Source organism: Carlito syrichta, unplaced genomic scaffold, assembly GCF_000164805.1.
Source record: "Carlito syrichta isolate Samal-C Ts95f unplaced genomic scaffold, Tarsius_syrichta-2.0.1 Scaffold288453, whole genome shotgun sequence".
Taxonomy (NCBI): Eukaryota; Metazoa; Chordata; class Mammalia; order Primates; family Tarsiidae; genus Carlito; species Carlito syrichta.
In genome coordinates this window covers 348,386-365,733 of record NW_007232549.1, presented here as the reverse complement: position 1 = coordinate 365,733, position 17,348 = coordinate 348,386, and the positions used below count along the sequence as shown (strand labels likewise).

Genomic DNA, 17,348 nt, shown 5'->3' with positions numbered 1-17,348 from the left:
TGAATTAAAAAAACCCCAACTATATGTTGTGTACAAGAAAAAAACTTTAAATATAAAGACACATATAGATGAAAAAGTAAAGGGATAGAAAAAGATATACCACGCAAAAATTAATCAAAAAAAGCAGGAGTCACTATATTAATTTCAGACAGAGAAAACTTCAGGACAAGAAATGTTATCAAAAATCAAGAGAGACATTACATAAAGAAAAGGGGGCCAAAAAAGTAAATATTCCAAGAAGACATAATAATCCTTAATGTGTATGCACCCAACAAGAGATTATCACACTACATGATGTAAAAACTAAAAGAATGGAAAGGAGAAATAGATGAATACATTATTATATTTGGAGGCTTTAAAACCTATCAAAAATGAACAGATCTATAATGCAGAAAATCAACAAGGACATAGTTGAACTCAACAGCACTATCAATCATCTGAATGTAATTGACATCTTTAGACCACCTCATCCAACAGCAGCAGATTACACATTCTTCTCAAGTTCACATGAAATATTCATCAAAATAGACAACATTCTGGGCCATAACACACACTTTGACAAGTTTAAAAAGTAGAAATCATCCAACATCTTCTCTCAGACCACAGTGGAATTAAATACAAATTAATAACAGAAAGATAGCTGAAAAACCCCTGAAACTTGGATATTAAACTACTCACTTCTAAATGACAGATTAGCCAAAGAAGAGATTTCAAGAACAATTTCTAAATATTTTGAGCTAAACAAAAAAATGAAAATATAACTTACCAAAATTTGTGGGCTGCAGCAAAAACACTGCTTAGAGGGAAATTTATAGCTTTCAATGTATGTATTAGAGCAGAAGAAAGATTTAGAATCAATGACCTACGCTCTCACTTAGGAAACTAGAAGAAGTGCAAATGAAATCTAAAGTAAGCAGAAGAAAAGAAACAATTAAAATGGGAGCATAAATCAATGAACAGTACAGAAAATCAACAACACCCAAAGCTAATTCTTTGAAAAGATCAATAAAATAAATAAGCCTATAGTCAGGCTAACTAAGAAATAAAGAGGGAAGACAAATACCACTAATATCAGAAATAAAAGGAGGGAAATACTACAGATCCAATAGACATTAAAGGATAATAAAGAAATATTATGAACAATTTCATGTTCACAAACTTGATAGCATAGATAAAATGGACTAATCTCTTGGAAGACACACTCTTCCAAAACTCACACAAGAAGAAATAGACAAACAGACAATCTGTGTAGACCTGGATCTATTAAAGAAATTGAATCAATAATTAAAACCTCCCCAAACAGAAAGCATTAGGCCAAGATGGGTTAACTGGTGAATTCTACCAAACGCTTAAGGAAGAAATTATTACAATTCTTTACAGCTGCTTTTCTTTTTTTTTTCCAACCTCTTTTCAAAAGATATATGCAGAGGGAATTATTTCGAACTCATTCTATGAGCCCATCATTACCCTAACACCAAATCCAGATATTACAAGAAAATTACAGACCAAGATCTCTTATAAACATAGGGGTAAAAATCCTCAACAAAATATTAGCAAATTGAATCCAACAATGTATAACAACAATTATACATCATGATTAAGTGGAATTTATTCTATGTATGCAAGAGTAGTTCAGCATTTAAAAATCAATTAATGCAGGGTCGGTGGTTTAGCCTGTAATCCCAGTGCTTTGGGAGGCCGAGGTGAGTGAATTGCCTGAGCCTGCAGGTTCGAGACCCACCTGGGCAACTTGGCGAGACCTCATTTCTACAATAAATCAAAAATTAGCTGGGCATGGTAGTGCATGCCTGTAGTTCCAGCTACTTGGAAGGCTGAGGCAGAAGGATCGCCAGAGCCCAGCAGGTTGAGGCTGCAGTGGCCGGGAGTGGCCACTGCACTCCAGTCTGAGTGACAGAATGAGACTCCAACTCAAATAATAATAATAATAATAATGATAAAATAAAAATAAAAATCAATTAATGTAACCCATCACATCAATAGACCAAAGAACGAAAATCATATGATCATACCAATAGATTTTTAAAAATCATTTAAAAAATTCAACACCATTTACAATTTAAAACAAAAAACTCTCCATTAATTAGGAATAAAGAATTTCCTCAAGATGATAAAAATATCTGCAAAAAACTTACAACTAATGTCATCCTTAATGACAAGAATCTTTAAGTCTTCCTGCTAAAATAAAGAACAAGGGCGTCTCCTCTCACCACTGCTTTTCAACATTGTACTGGAAGTTCTAACTAGTGCAATAAGACCAGGAGAAAAATAATGAAACAAGCACAGATTGGGAAGAAAAAAATAAAATTGTCTTTGTTCACAGATAATGTGATCATTTATGTAGAAAACCTCAACAAAATGACAAAAACAAAACAAAACAAGAAACCTTCCTGAATCTAATAAATGATTATAGCAAGGTTTTAGGATACAAAGTTAATGTACTACAACCAGTTGCCTTTCCATGTGTCAGCAATAAACAATCAGAATTCTTAATTACAAGCAATATCATTTACATTAGGACCCTCCAAAATGAAATATTTGGGTATAAATCTAAAAAAAGTATGTATAAGTTTTATATGAGGAAAATGACAAAATTCTGATCAAGACGTAAATGAATTAAATAAATGGAGAGATAGTCTATGTTCATGGATAGAAAGACTCAATACTGTCAAAATGTAAATCCTTCTCAACTTTTCTATAGATTCAGTTTAATACCAATTAACCCGCCCAACTGATTATTTTGTGGATACCAAAAAACTGATTTCAAAGTTTTTCCTGAGAGGCCAAAGACCCAGAGTAGTTAGGCAACTATATAATAATATTCAAGGAGAAGAACAAATTTGAAGGGCTGACACTACCCAACATCAAGCCTTACTCTAAAGGTACAGTAATGAAGACAGTGTGGAATTGGCAAAAGAATAGACAAATAGATCAGTGGAACAGAATAGACAGTCCAGAAATAGACCCACATAAATATAGCTAACTCATCACTGACGAAGGAGCAAAGGAAATACAAAGGATCAAGGATACCCTCTTCAACAAATGTTACAGAAATAACTGGGCATCCACATGCAAAAATAATCTGAACAAAGACCTTACACTCATCGCAAAAATGAACACACAATAAATAACTGACCTAAATATAAAATGCAAAACTATAAAACTCCTAGAAGATAATATAGGAGAAAATCTAGATGACCTTGACTTTGGCAATGACTTTTTAGATGTAACACCCAAAAGGCACAATCCATCAGGGAAAGAATGGATAAGCTGAACTTTATTAAAATTTTATGCTTTGTGAAAGATATTGTGAAGGGAATGAGAAGACAAGCCACAGATTGGAAGAAAATATTTACAAGAGACACATCTGACAAATAATTTTTACATAGGATACACAAGCACTCTTAAAACTCATCAGTAACGGAAGAAACAACTGATTAAAAAGTGAATCAAAGGCCTTAACAGATACCTGTATACCAGATATACAGATAGCATATACTCATATATAAAGGTGCTCATAAAAGAAACACAAATTAAAACAATAGTGAGATCCCTCTGTACACCTATCAGGATGGCCAAAATCCAGAAAACTGATGACACCAAATGATGGAGAGGATGTAGAGCAACAGGAACTCTCATTCATTGCTGGCAGAAAAATGCAAAGGAACAGCCACTCTGAAAGATAGTTTGGCAGTTTCTACAAAAGTAGCGTATACTTTTATCACACAATCCAGCAATCATGCTCCTTAGTATTTACCCAAATAAATTCAAAACTTGTGTATACACAAAAACTCACACGTGGATGTTTATAACAGTTTTTCCCTTAATTTCCAAAACCTGGAAGCAACCAAGATGTCTTTCAGTAGGTGAATGGATAAATAAACTCTGGTCTATCCTGACAATGGAATAATATTTAATGCTAAAAAGAAATGAGCTACCAAGTCATGAAAAGACAGCAAGGAATTTTATTTATTTATGTATTTATTTGTTTATTTATTTACTTCAATTTTTAATTTTAAAGATGTGGGATACAATTTAGGGTTAGGTATACAAACGTTCATTATGTTGGTATCCTTGTTCATGAGTTGTGCCTCCCCTTCCCTGACAGTATCCCTTAACTGACAATCCTACCCTCCCTCCCATGGCAGTTTCCCACTACTGCCAATCCCTTTCTTATAGTATTATGATAATTGTTCAAGGATCACTTATGAGTGAGAACACATGATACTCTTTGTTTCTGTGATAAATCACTGAGTTTTACAGACTCTAAATCCATCCAAATTGCTGCAAAAATCTATGTTTGTCCTTCTTTATGGCTGCATAATATTCCATTGTGTATATGTACAACATTTTTTTAATCCAGTCCAGTTTCGATGGGTAGCATGGTTGGTTTTTTGCTATTGTGAATAGTGCTACAATAAACATGCATGTGCAGGTGTCTTTTTTGTAGAATGATTTGAGTTCCTCCGGGTATATTCTCAATAGGGGGATGGCTGGGTGATATGGAAAGTCAATTTCTAGTTCTTTCAGAAATCGCTACACTGCTTTCCAAAGAGGTTGCACTAGTTTGCATTGCCACCAGTAGCGTAGAAGCATTCCTTTTTCTCCACATCCTCACCAGCATCTGTTGTTTGTAAACATAGGCAAAACTTAACGTGGGCTATTTTTTGTAAATGCCTATATTAAAGAAAATTAAAACTTAAGTTCAACCAATCAGAAGCTGCCAACTAACTTATAGTTATACAATTAGGGATATTCCAACATGATAGATCAAATTAGGCGACTACATAATTTAACCAATGAGATATTTACTTGTTTACTCCTGTGTTTACCCTATAAAAGCCTTGGGTTCCCCCTAGTGGAGCCTGCAACCACATTCAGTTTGATGTTTCTTAAACCATGAACCTCTGTTTGTTCAAAAAAAGTCTTTAAAATTTTATTGTGCCTCAGTTTACCTTTTATCAACTCTAAAAATGAGTTAAGGCCTGGACCCTGTCCTGACAGGGGTCCTACAATGGTTGGTATGAAGAAACATAAATTCACGAGTAACTAACTCTCCATGGAACATTCTAAGTGTCCAATAAGGGAAGGGGTGGTAAGAACTATCCCTAAATTCCACCCTTCCTGGCCAAGTGAGCCTTCTCAAGCCTCAATTTCATCTTCTGTGGAATGATATCTCCCTATCTTGGGGAACATTATAAAAATTAGAGATAATATATGTCATAAAATTACTTGGCACATAGAAGGATCTCAGAAATGTCAGTTCCAGCCATTCACACTTTCTCTTGAAGGTCAAAGGAAAGCGAGATCATTATGTGGGGGAGAGATCAGGGAAGACGTCGTGGAGGAGAAGGGTTTGACCTGGGTCTTGAAGTAGACAAATCTGAAAAGGAAGAAGGCAGAAGAAAAGTATTTTAGGAAATAGTTATGACACGAACTAAGTTTAAAAATGGAAAAATACAAAGTGCTCTTAGGGAGTTCATAGGTGACTCCCAGAGTCAGTGTGATTGCAAGGATAAAGATGGTACCCTGTGGATTCTTGTCAGTTGGGGACTCCAGGGGGAAAATGTTTCAGGAGAAATTGAGCTTGGCCCTGAGCAAGGTCACTTAGGGAGTGATGGAGGACTTGGGTACTCTATTGCAGAAAAAGATGGAGAAGCTGCAGCTGATGTTCATCCACAATAAAACAGAAGCTCGGTTTCTTCATCTGTAAAATGGTGTTATCTATGTTTCCTCAAAGTTATTGGGAGGATTAATAGTTGCTGCCACTTATTGAGGGTTTAATGTGTGCCAGACATTGTCAGGCTCTTTCATGCATGGCCTCAACACTGTTCTGAGGTAGAGTTTCTGTTTTTATTCTTGTTTTTTTTTTTTCAGATTACAAAACTAAGGTTCTTGGTGTTACCTAGTGCAATGCTTATGTTACATAGCTGAATTTCCACCTCAGACTAACCCTGCTTATCTTTAAGAAACAGAAAGGCCTGAGGACAGAAGTTTCCTCCTTGAACCAGTTAAACCAGTGAAATTCAAGATGGCAGCTCACTCAACTTCTGCAGAACCTCTAACCTCATTATAATCTAATTTCCATACTAAATGACACACCTCTCAGCAGCCATGACAGGAATGTAGGAATTTTTTGGAGAGAAAGCAGGTATGATCCGAATTCCAGGAAATCTGTCCATTCTCAGAAAAGATATGAATATGTCTCCATTTCTCCCCTTTTTTTAAATGTCCAACCCCCTTGTTAAAGAATCCTTGTATTTTAACTCCCTCACCTCCCACTGGTGACAAATTGATCTGTGAATCATGTTCTCACTTCTCCATTTTACGTCCATAGGATTAAAGCCTGCCCTATTTGACCCCCACTTTTGGTTTTGTATATTCGGCTCCAAGGCACCTAATGGGAGAGAACCCCATTTTTGGTGCAAAGGAGACTTGATCGGTAACATTGGAGGTTGAGTGAATTGCACCAAGTCATAACAGCTTCTAAGGGGCAGAGTCAGACTAAGAACCCAAGACCATCTGATCCAGACTGTGAGATTTAACCACCATGTCGAGCTTCTGATGGCCCTTGGCGTGGACTTCTATGTTCACCTCCCCATTTCTGGAGCATCATGCAGACCAATGTAGCTCCCAGCAGCCTGACATATCAGTGGTACTGTGGCCAAGATGCAGCCTGCTGCAGCCCCTTCCCTCGTTCAGTTCCTGTCTCATCTCATCTACCTTTCTAATCAATGCCATGACCCCTGCCGTGCTTAGGTTCAGAGCCACTAACTACTGCCTACACACAGAGTGTGCTTCCTCCAGATTTCTGGACAAATGCTCAACATGACCAGGTATAAGTCTTCACAATCTTATCACTTATTGGTCATAAGGCTCTTAAAATATCTTGACAGGATGAATTATAAATAGTAAGCATGCTGGTGACCCAGCTCAGCAGAAGTATCTTAGAGGGTTATTTTCTCCCTTACACTTAAGGGCATTTCGGGGCGCTCAGACTGTGGGAGCTATTCTGGGGTATGGGAATGGGAGGTACCAGTTCTGTGACTATGCACACTGGTCCTTCTCTGCATTCTCTGAGCTTTCCCAGGGTAAGGAAGGCTGGGGGCATCAGTGTCTGAGTGGCCAGGGTCATGGCATAGTGACTTGGGATCACAGAGGCCTAAGGTGGACTATCTTATACCCTTACTGAATATACACTACTGACTATACTATACCCTTACTGAGTATACTACACTATACCCTTACTACACTATACCCTTACTGAGTGTGTTATGCCGGAAGTCACTGATCTCTGAGCCTGTAATGTGATGGTAAGTACAGTCTGTCCACTGCATCAGGTGCATTTATCTTCCCATTTTATTCTCATAACAATCCCAGATGGATCTCATCTGGGCCCTCCTCAGAGGGAATGAGGAAGAGGAGTTCAAGATGAAAGTAGGGACAAACTGACTGGGGAGAAGGGAGGACTGGAGAGTGGAGCTCCTCAGAGTGGAGTAGAGTTAAAGATGTCAGGAAGTCATCCTACGGTCCTGGGCTGCAGGCCATGAGGAGGACCAGTATGGGGAGACATTCAGTCAGGAAGTCTGACTTATCACTTGGGTATAGCTTCTGCCTCCAGTCATCCTCCCTCAGACCCTTCTTCCTTCATGGTTTTGTCTTCACCCCTCAACAAGCTCTGATGGCAGTATCCCAGAATCGCTTTCCTTATTCCTGCTATGCTCTCAGGGAGCACTCTTTCTCTCTTGGTGAAACAGCCAGGTCTTCTCCCTCTGTTGCTATCAAGTCAGGTGGTGGCTTCTCTCACCATGTGCCCTCTGTCCCCAGCCTCTCCTGGAAACGGCTCTAGTTTTGTGCAGTCTCTCCCACCCTATGACAGGTCACCTGAACCCAGCCCCATGGCTACTCTGGACAGAATCCAAGACTCATGCAAGGATTAGAATTAGATGAAGAGCACCGTCTCTGAAATCAGCGTGACACTGCTTTGTCATTTCCCGATTTTGTGACCCATGGGCAGCTTCTATTTTCTGTCCATGACCTTGTGGGGTTGCTATGAAAATTACACAGTTATGTATTTTCAGTGCTTAGTACGGTTCCTGATATGTGAGAAGTGTTCACCCCGGAGAGCTGTCGTGATGATGAATGGGGCTGAGTGCTCTGCAGATGACCATGGGACCCACTAGGGAAGGGGGCCCAGCACCTTGGGCCTGTGCGGAGCTCAGGGCCATGTGGAGAATGTAGCACTGGGCTGGACCCAGCTCTCCAGATGCTTGCAGGGTGCTAAGGGAAAGCAGAGGAACAGAGAGAAAGGACTCCCTGAGGCTTTTGTGTGAAACAGTTGTGGAATACAAACTCAGCGGTTTATTGTCTCAAAAGCAGCATTCCCAGCACTCAGCAAATGTGGGGGTCTCTACCCTCTTCCATCAATCGCCTCTGCAGGCAGAACAAGCCCAATTCTGTCTTAGAGCTGTGTGACCTTGGGGAAGTTATTCAGTCTCTGAGTCCTACTGCTTCGGATGGCTGGAGTGGGGAGACCAAGAATATAAAGTGCCCACTCCACCCCTTATTTTCCTTTCGCCAAGTTGAAAGACACAGGCATCTTCTGGAATCTTTACGTCCTGGTGTTTTTTGTCAGCCAGTCCCCAGGTGGGAGAGGATTTGCAATTCAACACTCTGCTCTTTTGCTGAGCCTTGTGACTTGGCTGGGGCTCCCCAGTACTGGTGGAAAGGGAAGTATCGCCTGCCCTGGGCTCCGGTGTCACCAGCCCAGCCTCCCAGCTCCTGAGCTGGTGTCGCTCAAGGGACATTTCTCTCCTGACTGTGGGCGAGGAGGCAGCCAGCACCCTACAGCCCGGGACTATGGGGGAGCAGGACCGAATTTGCAGTTCCAGCTGGGAGTCCCCGCAGGGCAAGAGCTCCCTGGACTCGGCTTGGTCATGGGTAAGGGCCAGCCATGTGGCCATCTGCAAACACAGCCCCTGCTCTCCCTCCTTCCATTCTTAAGTGGAAATGAGGGGGCTGGGGGTCATTGCACTCAGAACGTCTTGTGCAGGATGGGTTCATGCATCCACATCTCTCCAGTAATGGGCCCAGCTTGCATTTCAGACACTCCTATTCCAGTAGTTGCGTTTATAGAGGGGGTTTTAGAAGTTAAAGCCTTTTCTTTTTGCTTCGGATGGAAAATGCATAGTGATTGCTTTGATCCTCCAAACAGGGCCCTGGGTTTTTTGAGGGCTTCCAGCCCATCAGATACTGTGCTTGTCTTTGGGTGCGAGTGAGGAGGAGAGGCTGGAAGTATTTAAGGCTGTTCCCAACTTAGCCATTTAACCGGCGCTTTCTCAGGTAATAGGCTGCATATAATGTGGGACTCCACAGAACCCCAGAGCCAGTAACTGTCCCTGCTGCCCTTTTCAGATCTCATCCTAGATGCCTGGCGAGGTGGGGAGAGGTTGTTCAAAGTTAGTTATTTTCACGGAGAAATGCCCAAAGCAGGTGAGGAGGGTGTTCAAACACCCCTAAGTGGCAGTGAGTACTGAGGGCAGGACCTGGGCTAGAACTCAGGGCCTTGCTGTTTCTCCCAAAGACCTGCAGTGAGGATGATGTGTCAAATTACCACTCCAAATGGTGCGCCTGGGGCACCCGTGATGCTGTGCTCTGGGCCTGGGCTGCTGAGGCTGGGCTGGCACTGAGGTAGGGGTCAGCCTGCTTGGGGAGCAGGGAGCTCTGGGTGCTTTCTGTATCTTAGGGAAACAGAGCGAGGGTGTGGCCATTGTGAGGAGGACAGACCTGCCGCTACTGGTTCCTCAAAGCACCTGTCGCCTGTCACTTCAGTCAGCTCCACCCTCAGAGGCAGTGACTTTAAGGATCCCTGCTGGGTGTTGCAGGGTGTGGTGTTCAGGCTGCAATGCAGGGAGAGATGCCAGGGGAGGAGAGAGGGCCAGGGATCCTGCTTTGTTTTGCTGGTTGGCCCTTTGGGAATTATTTCCAGAATGGACCAGATGCCTGCCCAGGGGCTACCTTGAGCTGGTCAATGACCCCCCCTCTGTACGCTGGGGATAGGAGAAGGACCTCCTCTCAGGAGCACTGGGGAGATGAATGACACCCACGTAATCCAACAGACAATTTTTGTGATTAATCAGGAATTAAAATGGCTTTGTCTTATTTCCATTCCTGGAACGTCTCTTAAATGCAGTACACATCGTTGCCCGGTGCTGACTGAGACTTGCAACTTGTACTTCCTTCTCCCATGGGGGTAGGCAAGGCTCCCATAAAGCTCTTCTGCACTCCACAGTGGCTGACACTCTCTGCAGCCCTGAGAGTGTCACCACATTTCTTTATCATGGTATCTCCCTAGTACCACCCAGGCAGGTGGGTAGCACAGACACTGTCATTCCCATTTGACAGCTGAGAAAACAGAGGCTATGAAGTTAGAACTTGCCTATAGAACTGTCGGGGGGGGTGGAGGTTGGTGAAAAATGGAAACAGAAGTCGGGTGTCCAGGGTCCCAGCTCAGCCCTTATTCTCTCTTCCTGAGCCTCTACAGACATGGCGACCTGCAAAAGTTCTGATTTAATGCTGTGTCTGTTTTCTGCTTTTTTTAAAAAAAATATTAGCTCTTTTTCCTGATTGGAGAAGCATGTTAATTATAGGATATCTAGCTTATATAGGAAAGTGTAAATAAAATAAGTTTGGGAACTTTGTAAAAAGAGGTCACGTTTTATTCCCTTAGGCATGAAGTTCCTTATAATTAAGCCTCAGAGAGACTTCCAACTCCCTTTCCTGTCCCACCTCCCCTTATATTCCATAACTCTTCCACCTCCCCACCCCTCCCATGTTCTTAACAAATGCTTGTCTACTAAAGGGATTCTAAAGCCCTAGGTTAAAATTATCAACAGGCCCCCTTTCCTGATCCACGGTGGTCTGGATGCTCACCTCCACCCACTCCTCTGTGCGCCCCAGGGGAGGCAGACCACCATGGGTCAGGAGGGGGGTGGGAGTCTGCCTGTTTTTGCTGGAGCTGCAGAGTTGGCTCTCTGCAAGGTGTAGGGGTCTGAAGGGGTCTGGGGGACTTGGGCCTGGCTCAGTTTGTGCCACATCTGGACGAATCTGACCTGCTTGCTAGGGGTGGTTGCAGAGCAGTGATGCTGGGAACCTAACTGTGCTCCATTGAGTTAATTGGCCTCTGCTGCTGGGGGGCGATAATCTGGGACTAGCCCTTGGAGACCAGGGGAGGGCCAGGACCAGAGTCGGGGTTTCAGCAAAGCTGAGAAACTGGGACACAAATCAGGAAGGACCCCTGATGACCTTATGGGGAGTGCAGGAAGCTTGGGTGAGGCTGCAGAAGACCTGGCCACACAGGAGGGAGAGGCAGGAGCTGCAGCTGCCTTGGCCAGGATCCCAGGTGGGTCTGGCTGGCTTCCAGGAAGGGTAAAAGTAGCTCCGCTGCCACAGGGCTTTTTTCATTCCTGGGGCCAGAAAAGGGCAGCTGGTGGCACCACGAGCCCTCAGAGGCACCTGCTAAATTGGCACCATCCACCTGTGGTGCTGGCTGTAGCCATTCCCAGAGACTCTGGGCCACAGGTACTCCTGGGACCTGAGTATGTGGAGTCCTGTGGGGGGTGGAGGGTGAATAAGATCTGGTCCTGCTCCCGCCCTGCGAGTGGGGATGCAGTTGGCCAGCCACAAAGTTTAGGGGCACAGATCAGGAGTGATTCTGTCTGGCAGGGTTAAGGGAGGCGCCTCTGAGACGCTGGCATTTGAGCCAGGCCTTGGAGAAGGAATCAAGTTTCAAAAAACAGAGCAAAAAGGGGTGGAACCTTCCAGGCTGTGGGGGTCAGCTTAAGCAGAGACTGGGGCGTGAGTGTACAGAGTGTTCCCCTAAAGCTAAGTCTGCAGGTTTGGCTGCTTAGTCCATTTGGGACTTTGTTTTTCCTTAATTGGAATATGCATAGTGACGGGTATAGCAGCTGTCACAAGCTGATTTGTAAAACCCAGCGCAAAGGCAAAGGCACAAGGGCCAAGGGCCCTGGGCTCACACCCCAGTTCTGCCAGTTACAAGTTTTGATTTGCTGAAGATTTAGTTTTCTCATCTGTAAAATGAGGCGTATAATACCTAATAATATACTACTCACAGGCTATTGATAAATGGTAGCTAGACCTGAAAAAAGATGGCCTTGGTTACAGGTTGGGCTGTAAGTATAATGGTGACAGGACATTGAATCCATTTACACTGACCCAGTGGACTCAGAGGGTCCTGAAAGTGGAGAAAGGAACGTATGAAGACAATTCCCTTCATCCTTGTATGAAGGAGAACTCTGAGTTTAGTTTTTGTCCAGACATTTAGCGTGGCATTCAAGGTCTCTTAGAAGCTGGCCCCACCTCACTCCCATTGGCTCTGTCCTCTTCTACTATGGTGTGACGTGCCTTTCTTCAGAAGTGTTGAGCCAGTCATGCTAACTGGGTCTCTAGAGCAGTGGTCATTCAGGATCCCTCATCCTTGTAGGCTTGGGGTTGGAATTTGGACCTCAACTACCCAGAGCTTTTGTTTGCCACCTGGACTCCTTTGGCTGCACTGACCCCCAGAAGCCTAGTTAGAGGCTGGGCGATGCCCTCTGGGCCCCTTTCTACAGGGACATCTGAGGCCCATACCCTGATGGTGACCAGGCGTGGAAAAACAAACTCTGGGAAAGGGGTCACCTTTTCCCAGAGCCTGAGCCTACATGTTGGCTGTTCACCTGGTCCTGGGAGAGTGGTCCTGGGAGGGTTCTCAAGAAGCCACCACCTTTCGTCAGCCTGAGAGCACCCATCCCTTCCGTGTGGGTGTTGTGGGCGAGTTGGGAACAGACAGAAAAGCTATAGGAAGTAATCCCTGTGAGGCCTCTGTGGGAAAGCAGGGCTTCTGGCCTCTTTCTCCTGCTCTCAGCCTCCTGGACCCACCCTAACCCCTCCTGCAGGTGAGAGATGGGGAGAGGTCTCACAGTCCCCCTGGAGGTGGTACTTTGCCACTACACAAAGAAAAACCACCTCCCACCACTCAATCACAGCATCTCATGTGACTTTTCCTAGAGACAAGAAGTTAGTATGAACACAGCAACGGGAAGGTCAGGTCATATAAGACCAACTCCTTGCCCTTATATGTTTGCGGTTGAACTCCTCGCAGAAAACTGTGGCCGGAACCGGTTCTGCATCTTGCACAGGCACAATTTTCAGGTCTTCAATCCATTCTCCTCTGCAGTGGGTCACAGCCCTCCTCATCCTTCCAGGCCCAGTTCAATAACTACCATCTCTATAAAATATCAGTTCATGGTTGAGGAAGTTTCTGCTAGGTAACTCGCCTAAGTTTTCTTTGCTTCGCGTTCGCCATTCCTGCTGCAGACAGCTTTTGTTTCCTTTCAAGAAGCTGGAGTGCTGGGATAAGCCCCCAGCCACTGCGTTTAAGTGATGGAGCCGGCCCCTTCCTTCTCTGCCAGTTATGTTCCAGTGTGTATTTATTTCCCAGTGAACTGTGAGCCCTTGAGCACCGAGACTGCCTGGCCTAGGGCAGACCCTTATCATGGGAACAAGTGTCCTTGTTTGCCCAGGTCATTCAGGCTGATGCCTGTTGTCCTGTAATTATTTACAGTGACTCCTTTTGCTCTCAAGGGTGTCTGGGATGGGTCGGTCACTCAATTTAGCACAGACCTGTTAGACCAAAGTGCCCGACTTTGTTGCCTGCCCCTCTCCCATAATCTCCTCCCAAAGGTTCTTTCTCACTGGCTTCTTGGGGTGAGAGTGGGGGTGGGGTCATAGGAGTCTCCCCCCATCTATGGTCAGGGCCAGAGTGGGATGAGTTTCTAAGGCAAGGCCTTCAACAAGGTCACTTTTCTGAGAGATTCAGTTTCCCTGCCTGTGATTGTGCGGCTCAAATGAATTGTGAAGATTCAACTTATTCTACAAATGGTGATGTTCCCCGTTAGTGCAGTTAGCTAACCAGTGCCTGTGCTGTAGCACGCCACCTTTGCGGGGGTGACAGAACAGTTTATTTCCAATTTGTTATTTTATCTTATTTTTGAGATAGGGTTTCACTTGTAGCCCATGTTGGAGAGCAGTGGCATGATCTCAGATCACTGCAGCCTAGACCTCCTGGACCCAAGTGATCCTCACATCTCTGTCTCACCACATCTGGTTAATTTTTTTAAAAATTTTTTTTGTAGAAACGAGGTCTTTCTATGTTACCCAGGCTGGTCTCAAACTTCTGGACCCAAGTGATTCTCCCACCTTGGCCTCCCAAAGTGTTGGGATTATAAGCATGAGCTTCTGTGCCGGGCTTGTCTGCTGATATTTAAAATGCTAAATTGACCGGGCACAGTGACTCAAGCCTGTAATCCCAGCACTTTGGGAGGCGAAGGTGAGAGGATTGCCTGAGCCCACGGGTTCGAGACCAGCCTGGGCAAGACCTCATCTCTACAATAAATTAAAAAATTAGTCAGGCATGGTAGTGTGCGCCTGTAGTTCTGGCTACAGGCTGAGGCAGAAGGATTGCTGCAGCCCAGCGGGTTGATGCTGGGGTGACTGTGAGCGTGCCACTGTACTCCATCCAGCCTGGGTGACAGAGTGAGACTCCAACTCAATAAAAAATAAAATAAAATGTTACGTTGTGATTTAGAGAGAGTGAGAGAACAGGCTGGGCTGGGTATACTTGAAATGATGAAGTTCAGACAGTGGAGAGATGGGAGCAGTCAGAGAGAGGCGGCGCCCTGAGTTGGCTTTTGGTGCAGGGGCCCTGGAGCTGAACGAGAGAGGGACGGGAATGAGGGGCTGAAAGGGAAGGAGGGAAACCTGGAGGTCTGAGATGACTTTTGCTCTGGAAAGCAACAGAGCCGCACTTCTTGTCCCTGACGTTGGCCTCCTCCCAGACTGTGCAGAGGAGAAGACAGGCACTGATGCCTCTATGTGCTGTTGCTGTCCAGGTGACTAACTTGGCCTATCCCTGCACTGCCCTTTCCTCCAGGAGGCTTGGTGTTTATGAGAATGTCGCGCTGAACCTAAGGAAGGGACACAGTGTGTTGGTGATAACCAGGCTTTGCCGACCAGGTGCCCTGGGTTGGAATCCCAGCTCTGCTATTTGTAAACTGAGCTTCTGACCATGACCAAGGTGCTCTGAGCTTTTCTGAGCACTGGGCTTATCATCCTTACAATCGGGGTTAATAAATCTGCTTTACCTGCTTACTATGAGGTCAATGAGATGAGTCTGGTGAAGTCTTTTTGTTATTTTTCTCATGCAGCTACATGAAATCTGGGTTAGAAGTTGTGAGGAAGGCCGGGCTCAGGGGCTTGGCCTGTAATCCCACACTTTGGGAGGCTGAGGCGAGTAAATTGCCTGGGTCTGTGAGTTCGAGACCAGCTCAGGCAACTTGGCGAGACCTCGTTTCTACAATTAATCAAAAAAATTAGCCTGGTGTGGTAGCAAGCACCTGTAGTTCTGGTTACTTGGAAGGCTGAAGTGGAAGGATAGCCAGAACCCAGCAAGTTGAGAGTGGGTTGGCTGGCTGACGGAGTGAGACTCCAACTCAATTTTTAAAAAAATTTTGTTAGGAAAAGCATCCATTGACTGAGCATTCAGTGAGAACTGTAGGGTCTGTGAACCATGGGCAGGCGTCATACTGGATCCTGCGATCCGAGTGGGAATCCTGGGTCTGAACTGGCTTCTAGGGCCAGAGCCCCCACCTTTCCCAGTGCTGAGGATGGTTTCTAGGTAGGCAGATGCATCTGCTGGAGCAAGGGCCAACCAGGGTGACGGTCTCTCACATGGTTTTTGAAGGAAGAGCCAGAGTGACCAGAGCTGGAGGACTGCAGGGTTGGGGGATGGGCAAATATCATGCCAGGGTTTTCACTGATCCACAAGGAAAAAACAAAATAAGGCAGTGTTGTGGAGTAGATGTGCTGAATGACTTTACCCACTCAGTTTTCCTGGGAAGGACTATCATTTATCCTGAGAGAAGGCACTTCCATTTCAGGGAGGTTAAAGCATCTTTCTGTTATGAAATGATTATCATAGTGGATAGCTCTTTCTTCCCTCTTTCCTTTCTTTTCCTCCTTCCTTACTTCAAGATTTAAAATTGACAGCCCTATGTCAGTTACCACTCATGCTCCCCCAAACAAAAATTATAAAATGTATTGTCAGCTGGACTCGGTGGCTCAGCCTGTAATCCCCGCACTTTGGGAGACCGAGGCAAGCGGATTGCCTGAGCCTGCAGGCTCGAGACCAGCCTGGCCAACTTAGCAAGACCTTGTCTCTATTATAAATAAAAAATTAGCCAGGTGTGGAGGTGTACGCCTGTAGTTCCAGCTACTTGGAAGGCTGAGGTGGAAGGATCGCCGGAGCCCAGCAGGTTGACGTTGGGGTGGCCATTAGCGTGCCACTGCACTCCAGCCTGGCTGACTCCAACTCAAAAAAAAAAAAAAAAAGTATTGTCTTTTCATTTTGTTATTCATTCTAGTAATAATATTCATTCAGCTACACTATGGTCGGCACCCTTCTAGGCTCTGGAGATGAGCTATGAATAAAAGAAACATCTCTGCCCTCCTGGAGCTAACATTATAGTGGAGGAGAAAGGAAGTCAGCAATTAAGTAACACATGTGTCAGATGGGGAAAGGGGTTATGGAAAAAATAAAGCCAGGGAGCCGGGCTCGGTGGCTCAGCCTGTAATCCCACGCCTTTGGGAGGCTGAGGTGAGTGGATTGCCTGAGCCCGTGAATTCAAGACCCGCCTGGGCAGCGAGACCTCATCTCTACAATAAACCCAAAAAATCAGCCGGGTGTGGTAGCGCATGCCTGTAATTCCGGCTACTTAGAAGGCTGAGGCAGAAAGATCGCCGGAGCCCCAGCAGGTCAAGGCTGCGGTGGCCGGGAGCGGCCACTGCACTCCAGTCTGGGCGACAGAATGAGACTCCAACTCAAAAAAATAAAAATAAAAAAATAAAGCCAGGGAGGGTGATAGCTAGCACAGGATGGGAAGGTGGGGAGGTTTTAAATGAGGAGCTCAGGATGCCTTACTGAGAAAGTGACATTTGACCAAAAACTTGAAGGCACTGAGGGGTGAGTGGAGACCTCAATAGGTGTCAAAGCCCTGAGGTTGAAGCCCCTTGACAGGTTTGAAGAGCAGCAAAAAGGCCACTGAGGCTGGAGCTGAGAGGATGGGGAGGGTGGGAGGAGATTATGTGACAGGTGTTGAGTCCAGGAGAGCATGGGGGGAGCAGGCGCTGGCCCCAACACTGTCTTGAAGTGTCATATTAAGGGGACCAGTCCCCCGAGCTCTTGGCAGCAGGGCAAATGCAGTGGACCAATTGGG

At 45.0% G+C, this 17,348-nt stretch overlaps 1 protein-coding gene across 2 annotated transcripts in view; it reads left to right on the top strand.

Annotated features, from left to right (window-relative positions):
• The first annotated feature begins 8,837 nt into the window (after positions 1–8,837).
• LPIN1 (lipin 1) overlaps positions 8,838–17,348 on the top strand; it is a 162,279-nt gene continuing 153,768 nt past the window's right edge. For both annotated transcript variants that reach the window (XM_021710338.1, XM_021710337.1), the window contains exon 1: positions 8,838–8,958. In XM_021710338.1, coding sequence (XP_021566013.1) covers positions 8,878–8,958 — 81 coding nt within the window. In that variant the 5' untranslated portion in view covers positions 8,838–8,877. The remainder of the gene's footprint in view (positions 8,959–17,348) is intronic.